This window comes from Pelecanus crispus, chromosome 4, assembly GCF_030463565.1.
Source record: "Pelecanus crispus isolate bPelCri1 chromosome 4, bPelCri1.pri, whole genome shotgun sequence".
In the NCBI taxonomy this organism is placed as follows: domain Eukaryota; kingdom Metazoa; phylum Chordata; class Aves; order Pelecaniformes; family Pelecanidae; genus Pelecanus; species Pelecanus crispus.
Window position 1 is genome coordinate 55,932,241 of NC_134646.1, and position 18,705 is coordinate 55,950,945.

General features: G+C 37.0%; 1 protein-coding gene across 2 annotated transcripts in view; it reads left to right on the plus strand.

The window, feature by feature from the left end:
• Positions 1 to 18,660, plus strand: part of CLOCK (clock circadian regulator) — a 62,264-nt gene extending 43,604 nt beyond the window's left edge. The window contains exons 13-25 of one of the 2 annotated variants that reach the window (XM_075708788.1): positions 2,575 to 2,693; positions 6,518 to 6,600; positions 6,825 to 6,931; positions 7,574 to 7,721; positions 7,942 to 8,017; positions 8,944 to 9,085; positions 9,456 to 9,556; positions 10,464 to 10,553; positions 11,430 to 11,588; positions 13,093 to 13,299; positions 14,580 to 14,788; positions 15,086 to 15,356; positions 18,044 to 18,660. In XM_075708788.1, the coding sequence (XP_075564903.1) occupies positions 2,575 to 2,693; positions 6,518 to 6,600; positions 6,825 to 6,931; positions 7,574 to 7,721; positions 7,942 to 8,017; positions 8,944 to 9,085; positions 9,456 to 9,556; positions 10,464 to 10,553; positions 11,430 to 11,588; positions 13,093 to 13,299; positions 14,580 to 14,788; positions 15,086 to 15,356; positions 18,044 to 18,223 (1,892 nt within the window). In that variant the 3' untranslated portion in view covers positions 18,224 to 18,660. The remainder of the gene's footprint in view (positions 1 to 2,574; positions 2,694 to 6,517; positions 6,601 to 6,824; positions 6,932 to 7,573; positions 7,722 to 7,941; positions 8,018 to 8,943; positions 9,086 to 9,455; positions 9,557 to 10,463; positions 10,554 to 11,429; positions 11,589 to 13,092; positions 13,300 to 14,579; positions 14,789 to 15,085; positions 15,357 to 18,043) is intronic. The other variant, XM_075708789.1, reaches the window with a different exon arrangement.
• Positions 18,661 to 18,705: the final 45 nt, after the last annotated feature.

Here is an 18,705-nt window from a genome sequence, read left to right on the forward strand (position 1 = left end):
AATTTCAGCGATGTTAGAGTGGAATACTTAGGCAGCTTCACAGCTAAGCAGGCTTGGGACCATTGTGCAAAACTTAATGATGAACTAATATCAGTGTTTTTTCAAAAGATGAGCTTGAAGCAGAGTTGTATCACTTCTATATTGTTTTAATGAAAAAGAAGAAAAACTGCCTATCGGGTATTACTGGTCTGTGCATTTGAATACAAAATGAAGTAATTAGGCTTAATGCTTTCAATTAAAGAAAACTAGTCTCTTGTAAAACATTTTTAAAAGAAGGTAAGAGAAATTTAAGCAAATGCTTCAGAATAAAGAGCCTGAATTTAGTTAAGCATAATCCATACTTAAGCAGGTGACTAAGTAACCTGAAGATCGGTGGTACGGAGTACCTGCAGCTCTCATGCAGTGAGCTGGGAAGTAAAATGTAGTTTTCCCTCCCTGTTTCAGTTCTGTGCTTTCACTAACAAGAGTTACCACGCAGATGAGTGGATGGGCCAGTACAGTTTTCCGCTCCGAGTTCCTTCTCCCTTCCAATGAAGTTATTTCTATTAGTTATCTACTAATATGATTCCTCTGTACTACATCTCTAAACTGTTTGGCCAGCCTGTGCTGACTATTTACTTGGTCAGCCAGACAAATGGGTTGTGCAGTCTGGTCAGTAGTAGATCTTCATAAAGATCACCCCAAAAATACTATCAAAGACAGTATCTTGTAAATAAACCTATGGTTTTTTTAATGTGATACCAGTATTTTTCTCCCAAAATAGGGAGATGTTGAGTCTTATTGCCAAACGCAGGTATGTAATATTATAGAAAAGACAAGAAACAGGCCTGAAACGGCCAAATATGGTGCTAGTCTTGGAAAGAGAAGGAGTTGGGAAACTGCAGACCTATCAGTTGCAATTCAATGTTGGGAAATATTCCAGAACAAATAATTAAACTGTATGTGAGCTTCAGGAAGCTAGCAAGGAATTGAATAGCAACCATTGTGGATTTTTCAGGTAGAAATAGCATCAAATCAATTCAGTTTACCAAAGAGGAATACGCTGTGTGCATAAGAGGACAAAGTGCAAATAAATGATGGACTTTTTTAATATGCTTTTGATAGTTATCATATTCTGTTCTCACAAACATGTAAGGGAAACACATGTTAATTGAAATTGCTGGAGAGTAGCTGCAGAAACTAGCTGGAAAGGTTACCAGTGTTCACTGTCAAAATGGAGTTTTAATGGACAACTTCTGGATTTGATCAGTATTCTCATTAATGTTATGAATAATGGATTGTAGTTTGCAGTCATGAAATGATGCAAGAACACTAAAAACCAGATAAGAATTCATCCCCAAATTTAGAAAATAATTCAGGATTCCCTATATTCAGGGAAAAAACCCAGACAAATTGACTAAGAACAAATGAAAGTTACTACATTTAGGAAAAACAAACTGTAAGAACAGGGGAAAAGGTTACAGTCAGCTAGATAGCAGTCCTTTAGAAAAAGGAGTTACTGTGGAATGTAAACTGAACATGACCAATCACCAAATTGTGAAAATGCAAAAGGCTTTCTAAAATACAGTCTAAACCACATGAAATAATCCCACTGCACTTCTTAGCACCCATATGTCCTTATCCAGTTTTTGACACTATTTGTTGGGAGTAAGTAAAGCAATTGGAGAGAGTTCAGAGCAGAGCAATGAAAGCAATCAGAAATTTAAAAATCTAACTTACAAGGCAAGATAAACTCTGAAAAACAAAGCAGAAGGGATAAGATAAAGAGGAAGGAAATTACCTGTTTTCCTTCTGATGGAAAGAGCAAGGAGCTGTAAGCTTAAACTGCATGAAGAAACTTCAGTAGAAGTTCTAATCTGGAGTTGAACTATAACCAGTTAGGCTTGGCAGAGCCTCACAGTGTTTTGGAGTCACCATCATTAGAGCTTAGTAAAGATAAATTGATATCTGCTGGAAATGAAAGATGAGATTAATCTGTTTTGAGGTCTAGTCCATCCTTTGCCCCCTTATGATTCCATCTATCTCTGTGATTCAGTAAGTGGAATTTGTTTGTTCTCAGCTCGGTGTCCTGGTTCTTCCACATACATAATTGTTGTGCCTTTGACTGTTTGGTTACTCAGTTTTGTCTTCAGCTCGTGTCGTTTGAATGGGATGAAAGCCTAGAAAAGAAATACTTATCTCAGAGTTCAAAAGAAAAGTTAGCAGAAGCTGATACAAAAGAGGAACTGTAAAGGTATTTTTGAAGAAGGCGTATTCCAGTAATTTATAGTGGTTACCAAGAAGGATTAGAATTGCTATTAGTTTCTTAAAACTGCTTTGTCACAGATAATATCAAGTTAACTGTAATTTTAGTTCTTTGAGAGTTACTTGATGGTCGTGTTCCCATTACTACTGTACAACTACTATTCCTGTGCATATGTGTGTATATATTATATGTAGCGTTTTTCTTAATGCATGTTAAGTTATAAGCAAACCACATTAGATAAATATTGGGCCATTTGTCTTGAGATATTACTGCCATTTTCCTCCACGCTTACATTGTAATCTGTGTTGACCTCATCTATCTTCCCTCAGTTCCCAACTCAGCACACAATGGTTTTGAAGGAACTATTCAGCGGTCGCACCGGCCTTCATATGAAGACAAAGTTTGCTTTGTAGCCACAGTTAGATTAGCTACACCTCAGTTTATCAAGGTACGTACAAATGAAATCACTTTTATATCATTTTAAAATGTACTCTGAACAGGAAAACTTCAGAGAGAATGCATACAACATTTCAAATACTATTAATGAAAACCATAAGGCGTTTTATTATATGAAACTGAAAGTGTGTTTATTACTTCACATACAAATAGGTTAAATGTTATGCAGAGTGTCCAATGAAGTTGCTATGGTGACTGCCATTTCTAAATAGTTATATAAAACAGTAAAATGCAAGAAATAAATTTAGAAGTACGTAGGAATATAATTTACCAAGTTTAACTTAAACACAGTGAGAGTTAACACTGAGATTCCACTTTCACTGGAAAAATTAATAATTTTTGTTGACACTTGGATGTGAATTTTATGCGGCTGATGATCTTGTAGTTTGACACAGAAGCAAATCTTTTAGGGTTTAATGAAAGCTTGAATTATTTGTCAGAACTGAGAGTCGGGTTTGAGGTAATAAAGATCTTTAGTTTTGTTTCAGTACTGTTTGTTAGTCAATAACTCAGTTGTTTCAAGAGAGTGTTTTACTTAACTAATGCGCAGTGAAGATATCTTTGCAAGTTTGGAATTGGATGTGTGTGCAGTTTATAGACCTTACTAAGTACAAGCCTGTTCCTCGCCAAAATGCATCAAAATAAATACTCAGGATACAGTATAGGATAGTCTGTGGTGGGATTCAGATTGTATGTTTTCTACAAATATATTAATCAAGGAGCAGGATAGTCTACTATTGAACACTTCTTACAATTCATTTATAAAGAAATGCCATGAAATGTGTATGGCACATGGTTAAACTGCTGTCTGTCATGCAGAAGTCTTTGAACATTTAAATATTCTGCATGTAAGTTGAACGCACTACTGTCTTAAGCTGATGATTGTTGGTGGCATCCTCTGAAGACATGGTCTACATACTTTGCGCTTTGAAAGTGTAGTAGGCTGCCTGTGGAGAAATCAAGTACACTTCAGTTCTGTCAGGCTAAACAGGAATTGGATCTCTTCAGACTGCATGCCAGAGTTTGTTCTTTATTTTTCCTGAAGCCTTGGAAATCTTTCATCTGACACTTTTCTTCCCATGCAGGTCTAAATAATGTTCTTCCTGTTATGCCCACAGTTAGTAGATATGTTAAATGTGTGATTTTTGCTTTATGAAATACTTGGGGAAAAAAGACCAACACAGCAGTGTTTACAAATACTTTTCTCTTTTGAAGTCTGACAGTTTAGAATGTACTATAGTAAAACTTTTGTGTTTCCTATTTCTGGAACAGGACATTTGGAAGTTGAGGAACATCCATATATGATCTTTCAGGTCTCTCAGTCTCCTGAGGGCGAAAGCCTTACAGATTATACTCTGCCCAAACTTTCGTTCCTCTTTACCTGAACTTCTGAGCCCCTAGTGCCTAAGGAAGCTTTCATGTTACAGAGTTTTTAAGATCCTCTCAAAGGTTTTGACTAGTGCTGTTCATCTGAGAAATACTCTTGTGAAGACGACTAACTTTAGAGTGAAGACTTTTAATCTGACAATACTTGTTTATACTCTTCTGATACCTTCTGTTACTATTGAGGTTAGCATTGACTAGATTCTAGCAAGTAAGTGTTACGTCAGGACCTTTACCATCCCAGTAACTTTACTAACAGCTGCATGATGCAGTCAGTAGTGAGATATGTATTTTAGTACTGGATTGCCTTATTTAAGGTAGAACCTGCCTGCTCATCTGCCACTTGTTCTCTTTATTTCGGATGGTATACAGTTGTGGGGTTTTTATTTTTTACCTAGAATGTAATTTCTCAAGGATATACAGTGCTTTTGCAGAAAGCCATAGTATTCATAAGAATAATCTCTGAAAGTTCACATTTTTATTTTCTGCATATGACCCCACAACTTTTGTAACAAAATATGCCACAAAGTTTGCTCCCCAGTGAAAGGATTTGGCTCTACGCATTCTTTTAAACGTTTGTCTTGCCTTTTGGCTGGTAAATGAATGAATCCTATGAAGACAGCAGGATTAATCCAGCCAAAAGGGTTCTACCAGAATTCTTTTTGTTACAAATGAAAGTCCTTTCTTTGCTAGATGCCTTGTTGACAACTTCAACAAGATGCCTTGTTGAACAAGATAGCTTCTGCCCAGGGGTATTTTTACAGTGGAGTATCTGTAAATCATTAATATAAATGCAGTGAGTAATTAGATCCTAACCTGCTGCCAGCTCCTCTCTAACAATGGTGTTTTTACTGTGATTTTACTGGCTGCACTTAAGTTATTTTTACTTTTGTTTTGACTTGTGCCAAAATAATTAGGTCAAAAGAAACAACAAATCAAAAGTATATCTCAAGGATATACGCTTGCTCTGTCATTTCTTTTACTTTGCTATGAGTGGTGCTTTATTAAATTCTGTAATCTTAGGAAAATAGATGAGCTTTGGGTTTTAGGGGTAGTTTCAGTTTTGAAGGTTAAGTCTTGCTAACTGGAAGTCACACCAAGAGTCACAAATTTGTGCCCACAGTGATTTTATTCATTACTTCCGTCATGTAACTTACTTTCTGGTCATTTTTAGATTTTACACCAATTAAGGTGAGGAAAAAACATTGCCTAGACATGTTAACTTTTTTCTTTCATAGAAAGAAAAGTTAGAAATATCTATTTAAAGAACTGCAAAATATCCACTTAGACTCTTTGTGTTACAACCTGAAAGAATGAAAAGGAAGGTGTCCCTTTGTAGGAACAACAGTTAGTCTTCTACTGTATTTTTCCGCAGGACTATTTTAGTTATAGAAGATTGTAGAGCAGCAGTGTGCTCATCTGTCCACATCTGTCATTAATACTATGTCAGTGCAGCAGCGGCTTCCATTCTGTAGTCTTTAGGAAACCGTTCTGGTATCTGATCATCGGTAGATTCTGCTGTGTTCCTGGCAATAGGGAGCTCCTACAAGTGTGACAAACGTGCAGGTGTCCAAAAAAGAAAGATTTACTGATCTCTAATTTTAATGTAATTCTTTGAGGGGTGTATTTATTTGTATGCACGTATTCTATCATCCATCTTTCTTCTTGTAAGGCAGTACTGGAGGAGTTTGCAAAAGAACCAACTGGTTTGGGGTACTTAGCTCCCTTACTGTCTCAGCATGAGGCACAGTACTCGGTGGGGCATCTTTACCTCTCTGCAAGGGGACAATAGCAATTGACTGATATGCACTGATTGCACACATGTCTGAGTGGAATACATTTAAAATGATGTGCAGAATATCTTGAGGATTTGTTGTAACAGTGGAAATACAATCATTCTCTTACTGTTCATGAGTTCTAGACGTAAGAATGGTGTTATTTGTAGTAGCTGTCTGTGCCTTCAAGGCAAAATGATTTAGAGTACTCTGTATTCACTAAAAGGAAGAATCCTATTCCTAAAGTCAGAATAATGTGACCATCTTGCTAATGTTGGTTTTTACCCATTATAAGCATATACTGTAATTAGAGTATCTGGTGGGAGTGTTTCATCTCTTCTTTTGCTTGTTACAAGTTCAAAGCATAACTGCAGGAACTATTGATTTCTGCTTGTACTGCTGTTTGTAGATACTGAGCTTGAGTTTAATCTCACACTGGGGTTGTTCCATATATATCAACTGAGTGTTAGCCTGGCTGAGATTAGATTCTACCTCAGTACTATGCATCTAAACAAGCAAAAACCATGAAGCTGTCTAAAAATAACATTATAACTGTTGTGGAGTTATCTACTAACTTCAGGTAAGTCTGAATTTCGAAAGAGCTTATGAATTAGAATAGAGCAGTTTTGAGAGAGATTTTTATTTTTTTACTTTTTAGGAAATGTGCACTGTTGAAGAACCCAATGAAGAGTTCACATCTAGACATAGCTTAGAATGGAAGTTCCTATTCTTGGATCACAGGTGCAATTCCTTCTATGTATAGCAGCAATAGTAGCTGAATCAGAGTGGTGGCTATAATATTTAGAGTTCACTAATCAGCATTAACTACTCATAGATTGTCTTGGGTTTAATTTTTAATTTTTTTCAGAGCACATACTGTAAACAAGAAAAGTTATATACTGAAATAATTTCTGGTTGGGTTTTTTGTGTGAAAATAAAATGACATTAATTTTTGTATTAATTAGGGCACCTCCGATAATAGGTTATCTTCCATTTGAAGTTTTGGGAACATCAGGCTATGATTATTACCATGTGGATGATCTAGATAATCTGGCAAAATGTCATGAGCATTGTGAGTATGACTAAGTTGCTACAATGAGCGGGTTTGCTTTACAGATGTCGGTTTAAAGTTTGTTAAATTGTACGAATGTTGTAGTGAAATTTTGTGATATATTTGAGGGAAGTGTCTTTACTCCCATTCATTTGACATTATTGCTCTGCTGATCTTCATCTTTTTCCTTTTGATACAGAACTACAAAACAGATTTAACTTTATCTTATAATTTAGAGTTTTCATTGTGGTAAATTGGAATGCATAACACTATGACTAATACTTCTCCAGTTCTTCCAGTAGCATTTAAAAGGCTCTGTGATGTTTAATAAATGCAAAAATTGTTTAAACATGTAACAGAATAAGCTTTCTGTTTAGCTATGGTTTTCTTTATAAAGCTGTATTTAATTTTTTTGCACACAAATTTTTCACAATATGTAAAAAAAGCCAGAAAAATGGAAGTAGAATTCTGCAATTCTCTGAAAAACTCAGTGTAAATCTTTTTTGGAAGAAAGCTACAGTTTTAAACCTGTTCTTGGTCATTGTCGTAATACTGAATTTGGACATGGTTTGGGGCCATATGAAGCTAGGAAATAATGTTTATTATATAATTGCAATATTTACAGACTGGAAAGACAGTAAACTTTGTTCTTCACTTTTATAGTAATGCAATATGGGAAAGGGAAGTCATGTTACTACAGATTCCTTACAAAGGGTCAACAATGGATTTGGCTGCAAACACATTACTATATCACATACCACCAGTGGAATTCCAGGCCAGAGTTTATTGTCTGTACGCACACTGTTGTAAGGTAAGTTATGTTTTAAAAATCTATATTAGAGACATTCTAATGGCATGGGAGCTGTATTGCTGGTATTTTTGGAGCTAGAGAAATCATAGCAGTTTAAAGAATCATTGAAAAACTTCCTGGGATACTTTGTAAGCAAGGTACTTCTGAGGAGTTTGTTTTTTGAGGTATGTTTTTTAAAACATCCAAGAATATAGTAGCCATATTTTGTTTGTTCTTCTAGTTATGCAGAAGTTAGAGCAGAAAGACGACGAGAACTTGGTATTGAGGAGTCTCTTCCAGAGATAACAGCAGATAAAGTGAGTGTCTTATATAACTTTATTTTACCTCTTCTTTCTTTCAAACTAAAAATACTATGTAAGCAAATACATAGCAGCAGGAAGTGTTTTGTCCTGTTATGGATAGAATAATTATTTTGACCTCTAAATACTATGACTATTTAGAATGATCAAAGAAGTCTAAGAAGGGTGTTTGTTTAACTGTATTCTGCCCTGACCACTTACCCCCTCGTTTCAGGAGTTCATGCGCGTGTAGTTATAACATGGCAACATCTGTAAGCCCTTATTAAGATCTGATTCCTGCAGAGTTTGAGTCATAAATAAATGTTCTTCCTTACTGGAAGCACCCATAATCTGAAAAAGCAAGGCCAACACACAAAGATGGCTTAAAGGAATTCACAGGAGGAAAGCAAGAGCTGTTCCATTGCGTGACTCTGTCCCACTTCTTAGAAGTATGCAAAATTCATTTTGAATTAATGTCCTTGGAAGCTCAGTGAGTCTTAGATAAGCCAGCTTGTGCAGATGCTCTGTCGTGTTTTCCCCTGGCAGTTCAGAAATGTTTTCCCTTGGCAGTTCAGAAAGTTTCTTGACAATGCTCCTTCCAGTGGAATTAACTCATCCTTCCTCAAAAGAATAAGCAGTTCACTCATTACATAGGTGTTCAGTCTGAATTGAGTTGCCAGAGAAGGAGGGTCAACTCAGCAGTCAGTTTGTGGCCTATGTCTGCATGCATTTTGGTTTCTAGGCTTTGGTTTGGTTTCTTTTCCAAGGATAAAAGCCGCAAATGGAAACTGAGCTTAGAGGTATCAACCAGGCCACTACTTCTGCACAGTAACCTGTGTAAGGGGGTTGATTAGACACAGCATGGTGTTAGATATTTGCTAATAGAAATGTACATTGTGTGTTGAATCAGATCAAATCATTGTTGTTTGTGTGTGGCTCTTCAGAGTCAGGACTCTGGGTCTGACAATCACATAAACACAGTGAGTCTCAAAGAAGCACTGGAAAGGTTTGACACCAGTCCCACACCTTCTGCTTCCTCCAGGAGTTCAAGAAAATCTTCACATACTGCAGTATCGGATCATTCATGTAAGCACCAACTGTTGAAAATACAGTTGTCTTCCTAGTGAAGGCTTTATCTACTTTACTTACTTTAATTAAATGCATAACTAGCAGTTAATTATCATTTTGTGAAAAGTGTGCAAATGAAAATATCCTTTTTGGCGGTTCAGAGATACGCTGACTGCTCAGATTTTCAGAGGTTGTATAGTGACTTCTACTTCTAAAAGTACAATAGCAGCCTATTTTGCATTATTGTTGCATAGTCCAGGTAAAAAAAGAGTCCAAGCCTTAAGCTTTTTTTAATTCATGAAAAGCTTCCTGTGATTTGATTATTGCATTGCAGAATTGACATTACTATTAACATGCATCTTTCTGTTGTAACTATATACGTTGTCAGCAACACCAACTAAAATGACAGTGGACACTAGCACTCCTCCACGGCAAAGCTTATCTGGTCATGAAAAGACTGCACAAAGAAGATCATCTCTGAGTAGTCAGGTAACTCTTGAGAGAAAAATTTTTGACCTAATCAGTGTAATTCACCTTTAAAAGGTATTATTAAATCCATATAACCTTTGTTTTATTTCTTCTGAAAACACATAATTTAAACTGTAATAGTTTCACTTGCAATACGTGACTGTCAGAATTGTATCATCAATATGCAACTTGGGTGTACTACATTTTAAGGGAATACAATAATTAAGCATATAAGTATTTTTTGGCATTAGGGTTTGCAAGATTGTGTATGAATCTCTGCTTTCACTCACACATGACTTCTATGATTCTGCATTTTTAATATATATACGTATATAAGCAGTTATATACGTATATATATAAAATTGCCAATGTAATGCTGTGTATCCCTATAGAGAATTCATGTAGATTCATGGCTAAGAATATTAGTGAATACTTTTAATATAGTTTCTGAAATCTTGGTAACACGAGAGAATATCATGCTTCATATACTTGGTGCTCATGTTCCAGTTGAACTAACACATTCATTTCAAAAATAGAATGCTTATTAAAATATGCATTTAAAAAAAAAAATTAGTTTAAGAATAAATCAAAGGTGTCAGCTTCCAAACTTGTTGAAAAAGTTTTTCCTTAATTACAAATAAGACTTTTAAAACAGTTGTAATTGTAATTTCTGTTTTTCCTGGTTTATACCTACTGCTTTTATATATTTTTAGCAGTGCAAAAGTTCTATCTATATTATGTATATAATCAATTGCTCTTGTGTTAATTCTCTAATATTTAAGGTTAGATATTTCAGGAAACGTTTACTTGTTTTTATCTTGTGTTCATATGATGCTATTCTGGAATTGATACTTTATGTAAAGAAGTATTTCATGTCAAGTATGAAGTTCATTCTCTTCCAGTTATGGAACAATTTTTTAAATCCTAGTCTTTAAGCTCGCAGTCTATTGGACAACCAGTGGTACAACCAACGATGTCTCAGCCTGCAACTTTACAGCTCCAGTCTGGCATGTCCCAGGTATGCATTGAGTTGGTTTATTGTTTTTTATTTTTTAAACAGTCTTGTTCTGAATATAAGGTTAATTTCTCTTTCAGAAGTTGAGTTCTTGGGGGCCAAAGTCACCTTTTAACATTATTATCTTGAAATGAGCAAATTCCCCAATTTGACACTTTTCCTTTATTTTTTTCTTCCTGTTATTTGTGTGGATGTAGTTTCCAGCCTTGGCCATTAGAAACATAGATAACACAAGCTAAAATATTTTAGGATATGAATTTAAAAATCCATCTACTGTGCGGTTAACTTTCTACATATATGCTTGTAATATAAGGCAACTTAGTCTATGAAACAGTTTTGTGAAATAAGAACAGCAGTATCAGGTCCAACTGAAGATCTGTGTCCTGTAGATAGGATATAAGTATCAAAAGGTTGTATTGACTTGTAGCCCATAGCAGATCTCTAGGCAAGAAGAGAAGTGGCAAACAGCTCTATGGGCTGAGCCTTCAACAGTTTGTGACTGAGAGTATTCCCAAGTTATTTGCATATGTTTTAGCTTTGGGTGAATTTTTTTGGTAAACCGGTACAATTCTAATTTTTAACCTGAGAGCTTTAACATTCGCAGTACCATGTAAATTACTAAGGCTTTTTATAGAGTCTTGGTGATTTGGACACCAGTCAATTTCTTTTGCTGTGGAGTTTGTTTTTTTTTTTTTTTTAGTTCCCCAATTCTGATGTATCAATTAAATGTGTGTTCTGTGACATTTTCATACTAATGAATTTGTCCTCATGTTATGGTTATTAGCAGTTTAAAAAGGTACAGTGGAGGAGTACATTTACTGCTTGTAAATAAAATGTCATTATTTTTGCTCAGCTTTTCATTTACTCATTGCACTACAGCCTGTGTTTCAGTTTTCAGCTCAATTAGGAGCTATGCAGCATCTAAAGGACCAGCTAGAGCAAAGAACACGCATGATAGAGGCAAATATTCATCGGCAGCAGGAAGAGTTGCGTAAGATTCAAGAGCAGCTTCAAATTGTCCACGGTCAGGGACTCCAGGTGAGCTAGTGTAACTCTTACAGGTTTGATCTGTAGAGAATTTAGGCATCTAAAATGAGACTTGGGCACTTAATTCCACAAGGTGATCCTCCCTACCTCCTGTCAGCCGCCATCTGGACCTAATGTGCCTAAAATCCATAGCATCTGAAGCTACTGTTCCTGAGGTACATTTTGCTTCTGAATGTGTCTGGAAGTGCCCCAGTGTATCTTTTCAGTCTTGAGCAGCTCAAGCCTAGCTTTTGCCTAAACCGAAATGTAAAAAGGATGCAGTGGTCGTTACTTCTTGCATAGTTTTGCAGCCATTAGAATATTCATCCAAAATGTGCAAGATAAGCATTTATTTCCCGTTTTAGCTCAAGGCTGTCAAATTCATACTTTTTGTTTCTTAGACTGTCCTATCAGGCTGTGGGCCTCCTACGCACCCTCCTGGTGAAGTGGTTCTAGTTTGCATGGTGTACTGCAGTAGTTACTTAGCCAAAAAGACAAGAAGTCTAGCAGCTGACTACCTGATTTCTGTACTTTAACCAATATTTTTTTTTCTAATTTTGTCATTCTCTTTTCAGCAGCTGTCTTTGGAAGAAAAGAATGGTACTACTGGGTTTTTCAAGTTAAAAAACCCAAACCAAAACAAAAAACTAAAATACACCTTAAAGAAAGAGTATAAATATTTTCAGTGTGAACTGTGAATAAAGAGTAGAAAAATCTACTTTCTGGAAGTACTGAGTATGTTGCTTAAATTCTGCTGAAGAGTAGGAGTTTCTGGCATGTGCTGTTTTCAATGTTTTATCATGTCTAGTGTAAGCCTGCCAGGAGTAGACTGCCTCACAGATGCCTCAAAAGGAGAGATTCACAGCTCTCCTCCCATGCACTGTGGAGGGACCTTATTCAGGGACTGTTGAAACTAGGGAAAAATATCTTGAGTACTGCACATTCTACCTTATTACACTGTCTCATTGCAGCCTTGGGCCTAACTTTTTGTAAAGACTCAATTTATTTTTGTGCTAAATTCAGTTTATTGCATACCGTAATGTTGGAAAATTCAATATAATCATTATGACTTCTTGATTGCCAAAGAAGATTACGTTTTTGGTGCTACGTCTGGATCTATTGGTTCTGAGATTTTCTTCATTTGAATTAGTTTCACTGCTGGAGATCCTACAAATAGAAATGTGATCTCAAATACATTTTGTCTTCAGACAATTGTAGACTACATTACAAGTTAATCTCTAAATAGTACTTTTGCTTTAAGAACAAATATTAAACAATGTTTAGGGCTCTAGAAATGAGGATTCTGATTCTTACCAGTTATGGAGGAGTCTAAGAATACTGGCCCTACGTGGGAGTTGGGCCTCTTGGTGGTTGCAGTGTTGTTTCAACACATCTAACAACTAAGATGAAACTTTATCTTAGATTGATTTAAAATAATTAAGTTTAGTTTCTCTAAAACATCTTGAACAATTAACAAGTTTTTCTTAAAGCTAATTTGTGGAATTTTTTTTTTAAGATGTTCTTGCAGCAATCAACTTCTGGGCTCAACTTTGGTTCTGTGCAGCTTGCTTCTGGAAATTCTTCAAATGTTCAGCAGCTTACACAAATAAACATGCAAGGTCAAGTTGTTCAGACTAATCAGACGCAAAGTGGGATGAACACAGGCCATATAAGTACTCCACACATGATACAGCAACAGCCTTTGCAGAGTACTGCAACACAGGTAAAATTCTCATTATTAATTTTGCTGGATAGAATACATATTCAAAACCATAGCTGAAACACAACAGTAGCTTCCCTGACATCCCTCTCCCAAATTTTTTTTTTGAAGTGTCCTTCAAATCATATTCATTTCTTCATGTTCCAATTTTTGCAATTGAAAGGCATTTCTGTTCTTGCTAATGCAATTTCAGATCTTGTTTTAATTTTAAGACTTAGGCATGTAAATAATTAATAACAAGTAGCTTTCTGGAAAGACCAGCATCAAGAAAACTTTTAGCTTGCCTTTTTTTGAATGGCTATGAATTGTCTGTTGATAGAACACATAACAAGAGATTTGTACTAGGTGAGCTTGAAACCCAGTGTCCAGACAGTGGTCTACAGCAAACGCCTAGAAAAGCATAGGAACAGTACAAGCGTGTATTGGCGCTTCTGCAGTTGACTTTTCTACTCTTCAGCAATTTCAGTCAGATGCCATAGGTGTATCACATCTGTAATGTAATAGCCTTTGATGGATTTTTCTTCTATGAGTTTATCCAGTTTCTTTTGGTTCCATGTAAACTTTTGAAATCCACAGTATCTTGTAGTGAGCTCTACAGCTTTACTTTCTGTGAAATGTGATTATGCTTGTTTTTAAAACCTGCCACCTAGCTCATACACTGGGCAACACATTGAGCAGCTATTCACTTTTCATCTTCTCAGTCGTACATGATTTCAAAGTCCTCTGTTGCGTCTCCATAGAAGCCTGTTCTTCAAGCTGAACACTTGATGGGTTTGACCATTTTGTGTATGGAGGCTCTTTTACCTCTGATGTCTGTGGTCACCCTCCTCAGTACCTTTATCCAAATACCATGCTTGCTTTTTGAGATTTATGAAGGGGCAGACTAGTGGTGGATAGTGTTACCATCTCAGCAGTAAGCTAGTTCCAAACTTTGAAGTAAGAAATTGATTGATGTGATATGCACGTTTTAGTCTGTCTGGCACAGAGATGCTAAAGGAGTGGAAAATAGGATCTTGAACAAACAGTATGCAAGCAGCTGAAAAATTCAGGAAAAAAATGACCTGAAGAGAAGTTGTTAATCTAATATATTTGCAGATGCCTGAGGGTCAGTCCCACCTCTAAAACCTCAGTTGGTAGAAATACCTATTGACTTTAAATTAAGAATTCATTTGTAATAGAAAAACACTGGCAGTTATGAAGTATGGGCAATGGCAGTGAGGAGGACAGCTGTAGTACCTGGCTATTTTCAAATTAATATCTCATTAAATATTTTTTCTTTTCAGCATAATCAGCAAAATGTACTTAGTGGACACAATCAACAGTCTTCTCTTGCCAGTCAGTCGCAGAATACAGTCTCGGCACCTTTGTATAACACTATGGTGATTTCTCAGCCAACAACAGGAAATGTAGTCCAGGTTCCTTCTAGCTTACCACAGAACAATAACCAGAATGCTGCTGCAGTAACCACTTTTACACAGGATAGACAAATCAGGTAAATCTTCAAGACCAGTATTCAGATGACTTGCTATAATGATATGCTTACATAGCTACATCGTATACCAAAGGAACTAAAGTAGCATTAAAAAATCACGTGATTTATTATTTTAACTATATATGGATACAACTGTGAAACTAAACTTTGCCCAAAATAATATGTTCACAGGCTTATCAAAACCGATGTTGTTATAGCAAAGTATGAACCTGACAAATCTGCATTTCTCAGGAGCACGTGGTGCTTGATTTTTTTTTTTTTCCTAAAAGGACTCCAAATGTCTTTCTCCATTAACAGATTTTCTCAAGGTCAGCAACTTGTAACAAAACTTGTCACGGCCCCAGTAGCATGTGGAGCGGTAATGGTACCAAGTACTATGTTTATGGGACAGGTGGTGACAGCTTATCCCACTTTTGCTGCGCAACAGCAGCAGCCACAGACTTTGTCAATAACGCAACAGCAGCAGCAGCAGCAGCAGCAAAGTCAGCAAGACCATCAGCAGCAGCTCACCACAGTTCAGCAACCAGCTCAGCCGCAGCTGACCCAGCACCCCCAACAGTTCCTACAGGTAATGCAGCATTCTTTACAAATTTTTCAAAGTCCTGACACTTTCAGCATTGCTAGCTTATCCTAGGGGTGCTTTATCTGAAAACAGAGTGCTTAAAATAGTAACCTATGAACAAGCCTGATGCACGAGATAAGTTTATTCTATCGACATTCTCTAAAATCTTGCTATTTAAAGGAGAGGTAGTCTTCTCTGCAGTTTCACTCTATGCTTGATCCTGTTTTGTATCTTCTTCCTTTTGAATTGCTGCTCTTAATTGAGCATGGGATGAAGAAAGAGATGTTTCCCTTTAAAACAGCTTGCGTTTGCTTTGCATTCACATGTTAATGCAAGAGGGTATGAGAGATGATCTCAAACAGAATTGGTTGGTCTGGAAGGCTGCATGCAGCCCAGAGCAAGACATGGCCCCGTAACATGAGGCATGAATGTCTGCCTAGGCTACAGGAGAGGCTGAGCAGCAAGTAACCTTGTAAGCAGAGAGTAGAGAAGAACCTTGGTTTAGTAGAGAAAGAAGAGAGATTGGATCAGAAGAGAAGGAAGGCAAAACCCAAGGAGTTTAGAGACAGATAGGAAATGACTACAAAAAGAAAAGAGCTGGAAGGTAGAAAGAATTGATGGGGAAATCTGTTGCTATATGTTCATTCCAATTAGTTGCTGGCACATAGCTCACCCCGCAGGTGATGTTGGTGAGGGAGATGTGTAGTGGTAGCTAGATCACTAGAGAGGAAGTGCCTCCAAGAAGGCACGGGTTAAAAAAATCTTAATTTGGCCTCTGATGTTGCCGCCTTCTGGGTCTGGAGCACAGGCCTTATGAGGAGCGGCTGAGGGAGCTGGGGTTGTTTAGCCTAGAGAAGAGGAGGCTGAGGGGAGACCTTATCACTCTCTACAACTACCTGAAAGGAGGTTGTAGTGAGGTGGCTGTTGGTCTCTTCTCCCAAGTAGCTCAGCGACAGGACAAGAGGAAATGGGCTCAAGCTGCACCAGGGGAGGTTTAGATTGGGTATTAGGAAAAATTTCTTCACGTAAAGGGTAGTCAAGCATTGGAACAGGCTGCCCAGAGAGGTGGTGGAGTCACCATCCCTGGAAGCATTCAAAAAACAGGTAGATGTGGCACTCTGGGACATGGTTTAGTCTAGTCTACCCTTGATTGGTTTAGTGGTGGACTTGGTAACGTTAGGTTAATGGTTGGACTGGATGATCTTAAAGGTCTTTTCCAACCTAAACGATTCTATGATTCTGTGATTCTCCAAAGAAAGATAAAGTCTATGTAACTATCATGATGCAGTTTGTGCACATTCTTAACGTTTTTTAACTACTCTGGGAATGTAATTTTTTTTTTTTTTTTTTACTCTTCAAGAGTATGCATAATTAAAAATCCTTATTTTGCAAGTATTTCTTTTATACTATGTGCAGTCTCCCATTTGCACTAAATCAGGGGATCCTGTGCATAGGTGGAATATATACAAATGCAGTAAGTAATTGGAAGCTTAACCTACATTTATATGCACAAGGAATGGTTACAGTTCTGTTTAGGGCTGAGTAAAATTTGTTTTCACTAGGTCATTGACAGAAAATACTGACTTGTTGAAAACACTTTTCACGGAAACTTACCCATTTCAGTCATGTATCAGGCAAATGCTTTTCAGCTGCAAGCTGACTCGCAAAAAGAGAGCTGAAGAATACCTAGTGATTTGAATTTCAGCACTCATTTATGTAGTGGGAGACTCTTGAACTGAATCAAACCAGAGGACAGATTTGAGTGTGTTCTCTGACAACTCGGATAAATACTGTAACAACAATGCTGTTTAGCAGGTTGGTAGTTGTCTATAGCTCTGCTTCTAAATTAAAAAGTTTGTCCAGTTTTTACTTAACTCTGGTGAGAAACAGAAGATTTGTCAAAGATGAAGATCTCCAAAGGTCCGTTCCTGTCGTAGAATTTCTTTCTAGGCAAAAGTTGAGTATTTTTAATACAAACTATTAAAGTGCTAGAATTTGAAGTGAAGCAAATGCTCTTTAAATATGGAGAAAAGGAACAGTGTTTTTCCTGCCTCTGCTCACTGGGGCTTCTTACAGTCTGATTCTGTGGGTGCAGCAGGCGATGTAGTTTACTTTCTGCTGCAGAACGTGTTTCTGGATTGAGACAACTAAGTGCATTTGTGCCCATCCTTCATTGCTTTTCTTCAGTAACCATCATCTTTTGGTTCTAAGAAAATTAATACTAAAACTAAGTACTATTTCAAGTAGTAATTAATCCCCTTCAAAGGGCATGTTTGGGTCTGCAAATGTGGCAGTTTCTTTGACTGTTCGTTTTGGCTATGGGGGATACATGTGATCTGTGCCAAGCTGTGCACTGTTTTTTCATTTGACTGCGGTGACAGCAACCTGCACTTGTTCAAATAGATTCCTTAAGCCCTGTTACGCTCTTGTGGTTTGAAATGGAGACAAATTGCCATGTGTTCCTACCCATTGTCATGGGAAATTACGAAGACCAGTTACAGCTGCTTTATTAATCGGTCAGATGCTCTAATTAACTTCATTTGTATGAACTAATCTTAGCATTGTTTGCTCAGCTTAAATGACCAAACCAGAAGTTTATTTTGATTGAACCCTTGTGAAAAGGTAAAAAGCAGCTAGGCCTGTGTTTCTCAGTGCAGCAGAAAAAATAATCTTTTCCTATTTGCATGTTTTAGACATCCAGGTTACTTCATGGAAATCAGTCAGCTCAGCTTATCCTCTCTGCTGCTTTCCCACTACAACAAAGCACTTTTACTCAGTCTCACCACCAGCAGCAGCAGTCTCAGCAGCAGCAGCAACTTTCGAGGCACAGAACTGACAAGATGACTGATCCTTCCAAAGTTCAGCCACAATAGTGTGGGGCTCTGCCTTTTTTTGAAGCAAACTACCAGGAGGGGGCTGCTCTACAAACAGTTGCACTGAGGCTACACAGGTAGCAGTACACAGGCTTTCTAGCACCACAATGTTGAGACCTACTTCTAACTTCTGGAATCTGTTAAGAAAAGCCACAAGATGATGATGGGGACATGGCCAACTTTGATAGTTGCCCCAGTTTCTGTGTTCTAAAGGATTTGCTGCCATGTGTTAATTTGTCCAGGTGAAATCTTAAAATGTGACTGAAATGAGAGGGATGCTGAAAATACTGGTATTTTTATCAATCCTGTACATTTTTAAAGTATGGACATGGAGCAATTGTTTGAATTAGCAGAAAAAAATGCCAGGAATATAGTCCAAAAACCATCTAATTTTTTTCAGATGATTATGGGACAGTAAATATTTTGAAAATGTTGTGTGAAATCCAGTTCTCTGTTGTACAGATGCTGTAAAATATTGTGTA